The 14,963-nt window shown below is 42.2% G+C and overlaps 1 protein-coding gene across 8 annotated transcripts in view; it reads right to left on the bottom strand.

The window, feature by feature from the left end:
- plecb (plectin b) overlaps positions 1–14,005 on the bottom strand; it is a 146,846-nt gene extending 132,841 nt beyond the window's left edge. For all 8 annotated transcript variants that reach the window (XM_037784462.1, XM_037784463.1, XM_037784481.1 and 5 more), the window contains exons 1-2: positions 13,874–14,005; positions 9,508–9,704 (exon numbers count right to left, since the gene is read on the bottom strand). In XM_037784462.1, the coding sequence (XP_037640390.1) occupies positions 9,508–9,697 (190 nt within the window). In that variant the 5' untranslated portion in view covers positions 9,698–9,704; positions 13,874–14,005. The remainder of the gene's footprint in view (positions 1–9,507; positions 9,705–13,873) is intronic.
- Between the last annotated feature and the right edge of the window lie 958 nt (positions 14,006–14,963).

Raw genomic sequence — 14,963 nt, 5'->3', positions numbered from 1 at the left:
CATGAATTGTGAAAGGGTATATTATAATATATATGCAATTCATTGAGCACTACATTGTGCATCACTATTTGTTAACATTATTCTTATATAAAGACAAACACTGGGGCTTCTCAAAGGCCAACATGATACAACAACACAAAGAGTGGGTGGCTGATTAAATAAGCATCCTTTATAAGCCCATGGGCACATAGACAGATTAATATGCAGTCAAGTCAACAACACCAGCTAAATGCTTATGTATTCCTTTAAAGGCAGGGAGAGGCAGGACGGAAGAATGGCATCACCATGTTGACTCTGGCTTCTGACAGATAAAACTGTACAGAACTATAAAGAGAAGCCGGTAGTACTCTGTCATATACTGAAACCAGAACATGATTAAGTGTAATGTCTACGTTGATGTAGCCTATATGAGATGTGCTGGTCAAAAACTATTCACACATCAGGGCCACGCTCACATCTCCTAGTGTCCACTAAGTAGTGTGACATCAGTCTTAAACTGCTGGCTGACACATGTGGAAGCTAAGTGAAGATATTTAACAACTATATGTTAGCACCTCAGCCACTATTAACACTCAGTGACGCTGGATCTCATCATGTCATTTTCCTTGACACACACAGTGGTGACACGTACTGTAATTCTAGCTTGGTGTCCACTCCTAAATAGCTGGACAACCAAATCTGGCTCCAGGACATCTGTTTATTTAGTTAAAGGGATAGTTTGGATGTTTTGAAGTGGGGTGGTATGAGGTACTTATCCGTAGTCAGTCGGTCGACACACACATTAACATATTTAGCCTTGTAAAAGAAAGGATTACCTAAAAAAATCAATATCCGTTTAAGTGTATGCTATATTTAGACAATTTTCTGACTGTATTTGTCAACGGAGTCTGGTGGCTTTGAAGAGAGTATAATTAAGTTTCACTTTAAGTTCAGTTCCCCATCGGAAAGGGCTGCCTGAGGCAAGAAAATATTCTAACACCGTGGTAGCGACCTGTTAATCACAAGGTAGCCACGCCCTAAAGCATCCCCTGCTTTATGGTCTATTTGACTCTAAATGGGACCATAACTTACTAAATGAACATCATGCTGTATTGAAGAAGACTTGAAATGTTTACAATGTTTACTGACGTAACAAATCAAGAGAGAAGTAGGCTCATTTTCTCATAGACTTATATAAAATCTGACTTCTTTTAGCAACCAGAGGAGTCGCCCCGTTAGAAAGAATGCTAGTTTAAGGCACTTCAGCATTGGCTTCACTACAGTAGTATGTAAACATGAGTATTACAGTAACAGGTTAACAATGTATTAACCTCGTCATAACATTTGTCTAGTATACCTATAAGGATCATGAAGTTTATTGGAATCTTAATAATATATTTTTACATGGATTTGTTATATGGATTGTACATATAATACATATCTTTTTTAAGGTTGTAAAATATGAATTTACAATTGTTTTACTATTATACTTTTCAATCTATAAACAGGTCCATTTGGCAACATTCAGACCATTTATTGTTAAAGAAGCTACAGTATACAGCTGGCCAGTTAACAGTCTGCCTCTCTGTGTTTTCCAGGTGTTTGATATTCTAGTGGGGCCGACTCGCAAGACAAGAGAAGATACATCGTTAACATTATTAATGCTTTTTTTTCTCACACCACTCTGTTCTGAGAACGAGACGCCCGTCTTCACAAATCACAGCACATCTTTTACACTCAAGCGTCGAGGGGATTACTGAAGCACCGCAGCTCACCGCTGATGGAAAAAGCCATGGGGGAAACAAACAAAACCTTGTGTACACACTCTCAAACACACACTATAATGTACAAACATGTATAAACACACACACACACAGGCAGGAGTTCAACACTGGCCAACAGCTAGACTGATAGTCTGGCTGTCGGAAGATGACAAACCTCTCAACAATAGTGTGACGGCTGTTATTATGGGAGAATTTATAGCTGGCTGGAACTAAAACAGGACTTATCCACGGCTGGATGTTGATGGAATGGAAATCATTTTGTCAGTGGAGACATGATTTGAAAGTCAAGGGACTCTCTCTGTGATTATTTCCTTCCTTGTGTTTTCAGCTAAAGCTCCCCTTGCTATAAATTAGATTTATATTGACCAGAGCTGAATATGTGCCATTGTGAATAGCAGACTTTAGACTATGATTAATAGCACTGCAAAGGCATTAGTTGTGCATAAAAGTCCAGAAACCCTATGATTGTTGCCTGTGTTTAATGTTTCAGCAGTGAAAGGACCTAATTAAAGACACTTTCTTCTTTGTCAGTGTGTCAACTGATCGTCAACAGTCCGGAGGCTTGAAGCACTACACTGTCAATTATCCAGGGCCGGGGCTGACTGGATACCGTTCTAGCATAGTGCAATAATGCTGCAACGTTGCTGTAATAACAGTAAAATAACAGAGGGGGCAAGCATAGAAACAGGCCTGGCTCCCTCTTCTGGATAGCCACAACAGTGTCAAACTGAAACACACCAAAGTCATTGTGTGCTTTCTCCTCTTTCTGGCCCGGATCGGTCCGTGTCGCTACGGCTCATTTGCAGAATTTCAAACCGATGGTGAAGTTCAGCATTCCTCCCCTGATTCAGCATGTAATGGGGAAAGGCATAAAGGTCAAAGCTGTAAAGCTGTTCTGTCTGATAGACTCCTTCAATGAGCATCAAACTTTTTTGTCTGCTGCAATAAGGCAGAGCACTGTAACGCAAAGGGGCACAAGGAATACACTATGCTATTTGAGACGGTTGTGGGGAAATGAGGCACATTTTCCAGAAGCGGTGATGACTCTCCAGGATGAACACTTTCAGGCATCGTTAATAGAAAGTGACACCTAGTGGGCAAATGGGTTATTGCTGTCTGGAGGATGACTAATAGCTGAGTCCACTTATCAGCATAGGAGCTTGATCTATGATAAGATGGCATTTAAAAAGCTATTGAAGTTAAACTGCAGCTGAGATGCAAGAATAGGTAAAGGCCGGCGTTTGAAAAGAAAAGCAACAATCCAAAGACATTTCTTAAACCTGAGGAATATAATTAGACACACAAAGAGGCTTTCATACTGTAAATGAATCAGATCAACAGACAGAAACTGCAGAGCATAATATGATAAATGTATTTAGCTCTAATGCTTCCATTAAATCTGTTTTATTGCACTATTATGAAAGTCGCCTGAGGGCAAGTGTGTTAGTATGTGTCTACGGAGTAACTGCTGTTGTGTTGATGAAGATTTAAACCTCTGAAGGGGCATCTTTTCTCTGGTCCTGTCACAGCGATACTGATACCGTGAGGAACAGACACATAATTCCCCATACAGCCTGTAATATACGAGCTACATAGTACTGCTGAGATACTTAAGGCTCCACATGGATAATTTCCACAGTAAATCTCTACCGCTTTAGACCATAGTGTGTGAGAGAGTCTCAGTATCAGATCATACTCTCCTCATGATGAATAATTGAGGAGCACTTTGCAGGGATGTAAATACAGAGCGGACTCTCAAGGCCAACACTGGCACACACACACCGAGACTGCCGGGGAAGTCAACATTTATAAAATTAAATTAAATTAGTGTCAGCAAATTTGAGCAACTTAAATTAATACCACAATTAACCCAAAAGCCATATGATATTTCATCACTTTTTCACAACAGCCATTGAAATTGTTATGGCTACTGCCTGATGATGACATCATCATTATTGTGACACATTGTGCATTATGCAGACTATAAGTCAATTACAATTACAGGCAAACTTTCTCTAAAATATTTCCTAACAATTCTTTTAATACAGAATTAAAGGGGACGTTCACCCATTTTAAAAGTCTGTTTACTGCATATGTGAAATACAGTTGTATAAAGCCTTTTAGTGGCTGCAGAGGGAGCTGCCGTGAAGTCTGATAAATTGCCTCAAGTGATGTCACTTGAGTCAGCGTCGGTTGGAGCTGAAGAAAAGTACGACTTAAGTCACACTTTTCTGGAGCCGCAGTAGCTGCATATTACTGTACTGTATGCTAACAATTTCACTATCACTGCACTGTGTAACAGAACGGCGGCCTTTTTGATTTACGCTAACATCTAAAATCACTTGTGTCTATGACTTTAAAATCAAACACTATAACTGATTTGATCTCATATTTCACAAGTGAAGCTATTTGTATTAATGTCAATATAACTGATAATTGTGATTTTAATACATTGATATGCTGCTGTTTGGTACCTGTTATCTCTTCTATTCAATATCTACAGAATGTCTACTAATGACATAATTTGATAACTTGAGAGGTGCACTTTTCAATACAATTTCGAATAATGATATCACAATACACACAAGCATCAGTCAATGTGTAACTTTATACTAGAAGCAGCCAGTTGTCTTCCCAGCATGAGTGTTTAAAGAAGAGAGTAACATTTTGCACACCATTGGTTTAAGAAAGTAAGGCCATGGATGAGATGAGAATAACATTTTAAAACACACAATAAGCGAACCAGAAGAACAATCTTTTGGGGAAAAAAATACATATTAGGTGCACTGTTTTCATACAAGCCATACGTGTTTTTGGCGTCCCGTAGTATCTAGCCATGTGGAGAGTTTCTGGTTTATTTGCTGTGTTGTGGTGAAATTCCATTAAACTTGTATTTTGGTGGCAGCAGAAGCCTCAGTGGTGGAAATCTCAAAACCAAGATAAATACAACTGAAACTATTTTGTAGACTATACCACTAGAGTTACGTGGGAATACGTTTTATTTTTGTAAAATGAGACACAGTCTGTGTAGAGTACCCCTCAAGTGAAGGTCAAACATTTACAACTATCAACAGTCAACCACAAGGTGGCAGGGTGGAGTCTCTGACCTCATATAGAGTTATGTTGCTGAGCATGGTGCCAGCCCTTGAGTACAGCTCTTATGCACACACTAAACTATATGTCAGAGATGACCTCTGACCTCTCTCTGTCCTGCACTGACCCCACAGCCATACTGTGGACAGTAAATCCTCCCTGTGACCAGTCTGACAGCTGACTGACTGGAGAACTTTCAACTCAATCCTTCACTGGTTTGTGAATACACTGGGAGGCTATAATAAATAATACTGGGACAAGGCCCGGCTAGCTTTTTCATAGGGATGCACCGATACCGATACCGGGTCCGACTGTGCTCATATACTCGTACTCGCAAAGCGGCTCTGATACAACAGCACCGATATCAAAGCGTTAACCTCTCGTCACCATCTTTCGGGTCCTATCACACTCGCTCACGCTCCGACTCCCCGACGTTGTGGGCCAGACGGGCCGGTGGTGCGCCCGACCCCGCAGGGCCGGGATCCCACCTCACTTTCATTTTGCCACGGGGTTTTTGCTTGCACCCTCTGACTCACGTGTGCGTTAGACTCCTTGGTCCGTGTTTCAAGACGGGTCGGGTGGGTTGCCAACATTGCCGCAGACCCCTGGCGCCTTTTACTTGGGCCAAGCCCCGCGGGGAGAGAGGGCGCAGCGAGCACTTTGTCCACGGCCCGGGGAAGCACCTTCGCCCCGAGCCTTTCCAAGCCGATCTAGAGCCGGTCGCGGCGCACCGCCTCGTATGCGGGACTCCCCAGCCTGCCGTGTGTCACTCACATCCTCCAGCTGGCTGTTAATGAGGGTCTTTTGGCACAGAGAAGAATTCATATCGGTACTCGGTATCAGCGAGTACCCAAATGTAAGTACTCGGTCTGAAAAAAAGTGGTAACGGTGCATCCCTACTTTTTCCCCCTGTTTCTAGTCTTTATGTTATGCTAAGCTAACCGGCTGCAGGCTTAAGCTTCAGATTGAACGGGCGGATATGAGAGTGGTATCTTCTCATCTAAGTCTTGGCAAGAGAGCGAATAAGTGTTGTTCTCACAATGTCTAAGTGTAACCTTCAAATCTGGAGCCATTAGTCTACGAGTTGTTTCAGAATCCTTAATACATGGACTTATTAAAAGCATGAACTAACTACCAGTATTTTAGGTTAGTGATGTAATGTGTTCCTTGCATTTCCAAATAGCAGCTACAACAAAGAAACGGTGCCTTGTTTTTACTTTGTTGTCCATGAATTTCAGCATTTATCCCATTGGTTCTAACAACGTTTGATAAATCGCAGAACTGTAGCATTTCTCTCCCCATACAGGACGATGTAATGCTTCTAAAGAAGCAGAGAAACTGTACAGTGCTGCCTCAGCCACACACACCGCAGGTAATCACTAACAAGAACTGTGCACAGTCCACTTCTGATAGCCCTCTAGCGCTCATCTACATACAGTCAGGGATCCTGCAGCAGCCAGTCAGTCAGTCAGCAGAGCCCACAACAAAAGCCGGGCCTCACCCACGGGTGCTGACACAGCCTGACCTGGCCTTCTGATGGATAGAGGAAGAGCAGCGCAGGATGTGGACGCAGACCTATTGTAGGTGCTAAAGTTATCCAAACTTCCTCTTAGCCCGGCAGGAGCACAGCATTCCAAAACAAGCTCCATCAAAGAGTTATTGTGCTAAAAATGGCACATTGAAAATGTGCACGTTACAAAGGGAGGTGGGGGGGGTACTGTACATCTCATTTCTGCCTTATAATGATACAAAAGTCATACAGATAAACATGTTTTAAGGCTTTAGGTTTTACTGTTTGTCCCAATGTTGAGTCTGTAATGACAACATCACTTTGAAATGACTTTAAAAAAAAAATTTTTAATTCATATAATGTCATTTCTATTTGCATATCTGCCAACACTGATATATCTGTGAATCGATTGAAATATTTAATCGCGATTAATCGCATGATTGTCCAAAGTTAATCGTGATTAATCGCAAATTACTCACACATTTGTTATCTGTTCAAAATGTACCTTAAAGGAAGATTTTAGTAGTATTTAATACTCTAATCAACATGTGAGTGGACAAATATCCTTGATTTATGCAAATGTATGTATATATTTATTATTTGAAATCAATTACCGACAGATAAAAACAATGACAGATATTGTCCAGAAACCCTCACAGGTGTGCAACGGAGTATCTTTCATGATCCTGTTTGGCTGATAAATAAAACTTATTCAAACATGTATTGCCACAATTTGTTGTGAGAGAAGTTTTGCACTAATTTAAAAGGCGTAATCTGCCATATATGTGTGTCTGATAGATATCAATGGTAAACAGCAAGATTTTAATTAGGACTGACAATCGATTAAAATATTTAATTTTGATTAATCGCAAATTAATCACATTTTTTATGTGTTCAAAATGTACCTTAAAGGGAGATTTGTCAAGTATTTAATACCCCTTATTAACATGGGAGTGGACAAATATGCTGCTTTATGCAAATATATGTATGCACAGGTACTGCATTTAGCATGAAAAATATGCTCATATCATAACATGGCAAACTGCAGCCCAACAGGCAACAACAGCTGTCAGTGTGTCAGTGTGCTGACTTGACTATGACTTGCCCCAAACTGCATGTGATTATCATAAAGTGGGCATGTCTGTAAAGGGGAGACTCGTTGGTACCCATAGAACCCATTTTCATTTATATATCTGGAGGTCAGAGGTCAAGGGACCCCTTTGAAAATGGCTATGACAGTTTTTCCTCACCAAAATTTAGCGCAAGTTTGGAGCGTTATTTAACCTCCTTCGCGACAAGCTAGTATGACATGGATGGTACCAATGGATTCATTAGGTTTTCCATTTTCATATGATGCCAGTACTCTGGTTTTAAAACTGCGCCCACTACAACCTCCGAAAGATTGATTGCGTTAATATTTCATATATATATATATATATATATATATATTTCATATTTCATGTTAACTTTGACAGCCATAGTGAAAAGCCAAAATTGTCTGATAATACCAGCCTGCTGAGTTGAGCTCTACTGCGTTAGAAGCACTGAATCGCAATGTGATGAGGTATAGGCCATTACACAGACAGTTAATAGCATCATAACAGTTATATCACTCAGGGGTGATTTCAGACGACTACTATACTATTATATCAGAGGAGGTACTGATAACTACATATAACGAGGAATGATTATGACTTGGCATTTCTAATAAACCGATGTCTTTGATTGATGGTTGCAGACAGTTTTGCATCAGGTATTCAATGACGATAAACTGTGTAAATGCATCTAACGCTTGGCCTCAGGCAAGCAGCACATCACAGCAGTGGCACTGCTAACCCGTAGTGTAAATAAATAATGTGTTTCCAGCATCCCTACAGTTGGACAGGATCCCAGCCTATTGTTTGAGCAAAAACAACCACACCTCACACTTGGAAAACTACGGTCTCGTCTTTCTACTGTCCCTGCCTTTAATGTGTAAAGTGTATATCCTGTCCAGCTGGCAAAACCCATCAACAGTCTGCAGGGGAAACAAACACCTTACATATGTTCTGTTTTGTTTCCTTTTTTGCTTATGGTACAGTACAAGGTTAACTGTCCCTTAGTGACATGCATTTAAAGTTGCACATGGCCGGTCAAGGCAGCTTAAAATGCATAGTAGGGCAACAATCCTACTATACCGCTAATCCAACAGCGTGTGTTTCCTGTTCTCAACCTCTACCACCATCAGACAAACATGGGAAAGAAGTTCAGGACTTATTACTTCATCAAAATCCTTTTGAAGCAATTTTACAATACTGAAGTCCACAAAATCCAGATACTTCTACACAGAAAAGCACTATTACACCAAACAAATATACACACACTGGTACAAATGTGTAACCTGTGGAATTCAGTGGTCCATATCTCAAACTGAGCTCTCTACCAATTGATGTCATTTTGTCTGACAAGTTCTACCCAGAATGCAAACAAGGACAATCCCACGCAGGACAATGGCCCTGACGTAATTAATAAATGATCAATCGCTTTTCAGAAGTAGAAGAGTCAACAATACGAATACTGTTCTTTCTTCTCCGTTCATGAAGGTGGATTTTCAAAGGGGTGAACGGTCTGGTTTCCACTACAGTCGGGCTAGACAACACCCACTGATGCACGTGCGAAAATAAGTTTTAAAATAGACTCCACATTGTTCCTGTAAAGTCACGTTTCCATTTTGTCTTCAAATGACACTTGCTCACATTTCTCAACTGTCCCTGTGTGGAATATTCCCTCTTTAAACATAAATTAACACTGAGCTTAAAAGCATTGTTTCAATGACCTCTTCTGGTTTAAAGTCTCAAGTCTGTTACACATGTGACCACACACACAGCAGATGTGACCAATAGCAAGTGCTAACCTTGATGGATGAATGTTGTAGTTTATTAGCTGTGTCCGGTCGTACCATCCAATTTTATTTAACTGTCCACTGTCAGAATATTAACTGCTCCACAAAAGTGGAATGGTTTGCAGACAGTTATGAGACAAGAGGCTGAATTGTGCTGTGCCACTTTCTGGTGTGACCACCAGGCCTTAAAGGTGAACTTGAGTACCGTTCTGCATCACTGAGTACATGTACACGTTGTATCACGAGTGTGCCAATCCTACCTGCGATGCGAATGACAGCCCTCTCTGCTGGATCCAGGACTTCCCCTGTGGATGATTTGGAGCGTTTGACTCTCTGGTGCTTGGACAGGTTCCAGGGCAGGGTGTCTCCAGGACAGGGGACGCTGCTCTTCTCTCCATAGCTTTCCTCCCCCGGGGTTTGATCCCTGCATCTGTCTTTACGGGTCGCCATCACTTTCCTACCGGGGAGATTAAAAGACAAGAGTTTGAGAAAAGCTGGAGGAAGTGGAGCAGTAACTCATGTTCTGGTTATCATTTAATGTACAGTCGTTTTCCAATACTAATCATTAGGTATCGAAGGCCTCTGAAAGTAGGTAAACACTGAACAAGCTTTGCTTTCTAGCCAAGTATCAGGCTAGTCATTGAACTACTGACTCTTGAGTCTAAAAACCAAGGTGTTAAAGAGAGACACCTAAGCTTTACTACAGCAGCCAAGGTCAGCCGTCGTGTCAGGCTGTGACCTCACTCTTCTAATGTTTAACTGCCACTGAAATGTACGACAAGATAAAACTCAAAACACTTAACGTCAGAGTGCCATAAAATGCAAAATGCAGGGCTAGACACACTACTGTGTACTGTGAAATATCATCGGTGGTGTGTGGAGATGGCAGCAGCGGGGTGATTCTCCGTGACCATGATAACAGCACTGTATGGACTTTCAGCCGCTCATGCAAAATACAAGATGTTACATCGCTCCTCCATGCCTTATTTTGCTCTTCTTTGGTCTGGACTTTGGTCAGGAGATGAGAGATGGGTAAAGTAGAACATTGTCAGACTCACAATGAACTGTTGTTTTTTTTTTAAAAAAGGATCAAAATGTATGCTGCAGAACCAGATATATCGTCTTTTATATTCCATGTTTTCTCCCTAATATCAAAACATGGCACCTACATTACCCACAATGCAACCAGACCACCAACAGTTCAGACACAGATTCAGGTGTGTTTTGCTGGTAGCTGCTAGCGTAGCCTCAAGCTGCTAGCTTCAAGCAGGGATGAGGAGCAGGCTACAGGGGTCTGGAGAGTTCACCTCTTTCTTTTTTTTTTAAAGTTATTTTTTTGGGGGCATTTTTCCATTTTATTGAGAGGACAGTGGATAGAGTCTTGGAAAGGGGGGAGAGAGAGAGCGGAAAGGGCCACAGGCCGGATTCGAACCTGGGCCGCCGCGGTCAGGACCAAGCCTTGTTACATGGGCGCCCGCTCTACCAACTGAGCTAACCCAGGCGCCCTAGTTCACCTCTTTCTAACTCCACATTCCTAGATGTTTTTCATTTTCAAACCTGTAGTCTTCAGACCCGATAGATGCTGACTCAAGTGGCATCACTTGATTTCGCACAGCTTCCCCCAAGCCACAAAAGGCTTTATAACAACTTGTTTCATATGTACTCCCCAACCACAGGCACAGTTTGCGTTGGTTCAGGGGGCTCACTGAACCCCCTAGAAATGCGTCTAGATCTTTTTTATAATAACACAAACTAAAAATGTATTGTAATGATGGACAATATCGACCTTGTTGTGTCTTCTTATTGACAGAATAAGAATCCAACAAGATAAGACAATAGATTTGTGGTCTTTTTATTTACTTATAACTAGAATGGCACTCGGAGAGCGCAGAACTCCGCCAACGCATGATTTTAAAAACGGATCACAGCTCACAACTAGCGGTTACGTGAGGTGGTCGGCTTATTATTAACACAGTGTATTTTCGTGTAACGTATCGGCCCCTCTCATTCAGCAGCCTTGTTATGTCTGTATAACGATACACTACGTTGTCTGTCATCTGCTCGTCTACAGCTTTTTTCTTTCTCACCGCGGACGGCCTGCAGCTTCTACTCACACATCCACATACGTATCTCTCTGCTCTCAGAGGGAGGCGGGGTCACGCGTCATCAACGCGTCATCAGTTACACTGCACATGTGTTATTCTCTGGTTTTAATGCTCAGGCTGATCGGAATCCTTAAAAATATTCCTAAATCCGGATCATGATCCGGATCACCACCAAAATCGAATGGGTTGTTCACTGTGCTACACCTCACCCCTCCAAAAAATTCCATTCAAATCCATGGCGGACTTTTGGAGTAATCCTGGTAAGGACAAACAAACCAACCAACAAGCCAACAAACCAACAAACCAACAAACAAACCAACCAACAATGAAAACATAACTTCCTAGGCCTTCGGCCTTGGTGGAGGTAATAACATCAGATGCTGTCTGTCCACACCGTTAAATATGCACTTTCTGTCATGTGAACAAACCACATACCTATTAGCTGTGCGCTCAAGATCAGACTGGAGACGTAACCACTTAAAAGATGGATATTTGCTAAATGTCTACATTTGCACTTCTTAAACTGAAAACACACATTTAATATTGTGATATTTACCGTAAATGATAATTTAAAAAAATAGCCAAAAGCAAGTAGGAAACTTTAAGGCGATCTCCCTCCAGCCAGCTGCCACCTTATTTAGGTTTTTGTAGTGAGATGAGGAGGTATCGTATCAGATAAGTCCTCATTTCAATTTCACCAATCAGCCATTTCTCGTCCGTTGCGGCGCTTTGTAAGTGAGCGACAAGAATAAATAGTCCGTTCAGCTCATAACAGCGTTGCACTGTATAGCACGGTGCAGCACGGTGCAGCGTCCCCTGTGGCCAGTTCAGACATTCCAGTAAAAAAGAATGCAATCAAACTGATTTTGTCGCTGACGCTCACTTGCGTCGCATTCAGTTTGGACATGGTCTGATATGGAGGCGACACACAGCATCCCAATACACTAGACCTCTCTGTGTTGTACACATTTATTCCCTCTAGATTTGTTTTTGTGAACCACCAATCTTAAAGTTCGCCTATGTCCCCAACACATCTGATGTGTAAAATCTGTGGAGTTCCCCTTTAAATCAACACTGCATAACACTGCTGTACAGTACATTGCTGACGATCCCTCACAATAGGTGTAGTTTTGACTATTTGTTCAGTTTCTGACCTTTGCCTTTAGGTTAAACATTTACCAGTAATGTGCATCGTCGGTTACTGTACAGTATAAACACTGACAGAAATCATCTGTGCCACTGTGAAATATCACAACTCACTACATATGACTTCATACCCATCCTATTGCCCATTAATGTCTTGCACAGTGCCTTGTGTGTAGAGCTATGGGGAAATAAATTCTCAATAAAACTGCTGTTTGCTGTTAAAACCCAACGGTGGCTGATATCAAGGCAAGCGCCACACAATAGCGAACAGTTTATATGACCAAGAAACGTTAAAGGTGTGCGAAAATGGCCTCACACATCCCAGGGTAATGCACACACATCCTGACAATGTAACTGGCAAAGTGACAGTGCAACCAGCACAGATAAACCTGAGCTAAAGTCAACACAGAGTAGTTACATGAGTCATCAGCACTCATAAACTCTGTGTCTGTATCTGCCAAATAAAATGAAGTGGTGTTTCCTGAAAGGCTCTCTGAATTAAGGTGACAACAGCTGACACTTTATGTCACCTCATGACACTTAACTTGCTGTCAGCAGAAATATTTCAAGAGAGCTCTGGAAGCATGCTTTCACTCAACTACAACAACGATGATTTGGAAAATACATAAATCATTTGAGTCAAGACATATTTCTGTATCCACTGTAAGATATAACCCTGTTACAGCAGCTGATAGCACCACTGTAACGTGCCTTGATGTTGTCACAGCTGGCCTGAGTTCAGAGATCAGTCCTTTATCATACCGTACATGTAAATGTGTTGGCAGTCCGGCTAGCATTGGGTCATGATGTCATAACAAACAGGCTCTCAGACACATACTGTAGGCAGGGCAGCTTGCCCTACTATTGTACTGCATTATAGACCACACAGTACAGAATGAATTAATGGCCGGTGCTGCGGGATTACAGTAAAAGCTAGTCTACTAATTGGCTCATAAATTTTGTAATGTCAGAGTGTGAGATCTCGTTATTAGTAGTACTGTAAGGCCCTCACCATAAGATAAGATTCTGTCCCAATGTTTAGTGTTGTCATCGTTGACAGTATTGAACTGTGGAATTGACTGTATATTAATGAAGTGTAATAGGAGGTGCAGGTATGATTAGAACAGGTTATTCTCTAATTGGAAAAATTGGTGCATTTAAACTATGCATGACTCCAGAAACCTGCACTACTGGCCTGATGCACCTGCAACAAACTGATGCCAAACGCACATATGTAAATAATGTGATGACTCAGTAAGGCAAGTTAACACTAGTCTATACTCTCCTGTCTCTACCAGTTTTACTGTTCACCCAAACACACACACACACATACATATGCTCAGGCAGCAGTGAGACGCAGAGTGCATCGTCTTACCTTTCCTGCTGTGCTGGATCCGTGCGTTAAAGCCTGTCAAACAGCCATGGACGCATGTGCCGGTGCGCTGCAGTCTGTGTCCTGCAGGTTATCACCAGCCAAGACCAATGACAGCCCGTGTGTGTGTGTGTGTGTGTGTGTGTGTGTGTGTGTGTGACAGCGCGTTCGTCGCATGTGTGTGCCGGTAATGTTAAGGTAGCCACTCCTTTTACCGGGAGGCAGAGCTGCTGCTGCTGCTGCTGGTGGTGGAGGTGGTGGAGGTGGAGGAGGAGGCTGGAGAGACGACCCGCCGTGCACAATCCGCAGTGATCGGTGATGTTTCTCCGGCTCTGCTCTTTCTCTCGTCTATCCCTCCCTGTGTTACACCTCACAATGTAAAGGTCGCCGATCATTCATTCATGCAGACCTTAACTGACACCCCGAATGCTGGTTCTCATCTTCATGACTGCAGAGATCAGAGGAAGCAGGCGTCCTTGTGCGGGACGCGCAGCGGACACGCAGTGGAGCCGCTGTGGAGCTGCTGGAGCCGATCGAGAGCTTCAATTAGCGGTGTTTGGCCACCAGCAGGGTCTCTTCGTGCTGCGGTGAAAAGCTGCATGACTCACTGATCGATTAGTTGTCCTGGTTGTCCCGGGCTGAGCATCTTGTTGTGTCTGCAGAGCTCTCAGAAGGAAGAGTTGAAGAAAATGAAGTTTTGAGGCTGTGATGAAAATGTTTGGGTTATTAGGCTGTCCTGGTGAGGTGGGATGTTCAATAGTTGGATTATTAGGATATCCTGGTGAGGTGGGGTGTTCAATAAGGAATGGGAATCGCAGAGCATTCTGGGGCGCGCAGCCATTTTTGAAGGGCAGTTTACCATACCTGCCAACCTTGAGACCTCAAAAATAGGTTTCTAAAGTACACTGCAACATCATTTTTTTATGTTAAGTAGACCTACTTTTAATTCTCAGGAAAGAATAAAGAATAATTTGTCCCTCTGGTGTGAACTTGTGTGAATCCCTGGCATAATAAACTAAAAGGCTATTCCTCAGTTTTCATTCATTTGTTCATTCATTCTTGTACCTGCTTGGAGTATTTCTTTCTCTTAGTG

Source organism: Sebastes umbrosus, chromosome 11 (assembly GCF_015220745.1).
Source record: "Sebastes umbrosus isolate fSebUmb1 chromosome 11, fSebUmb1.pri, whole genome shotgun sequence".
NCBI lineage: Eukaryota > Metazoa > Chordata > Actinopteri > Perciformes > Sebastidae > Sebastes > Sebastes umbrosus.
The sequence above is the reverse complement of the archived record's forward strand: the minus strand, read 5'-3'. Positions and strand labels throughout refer to the sequence as shown.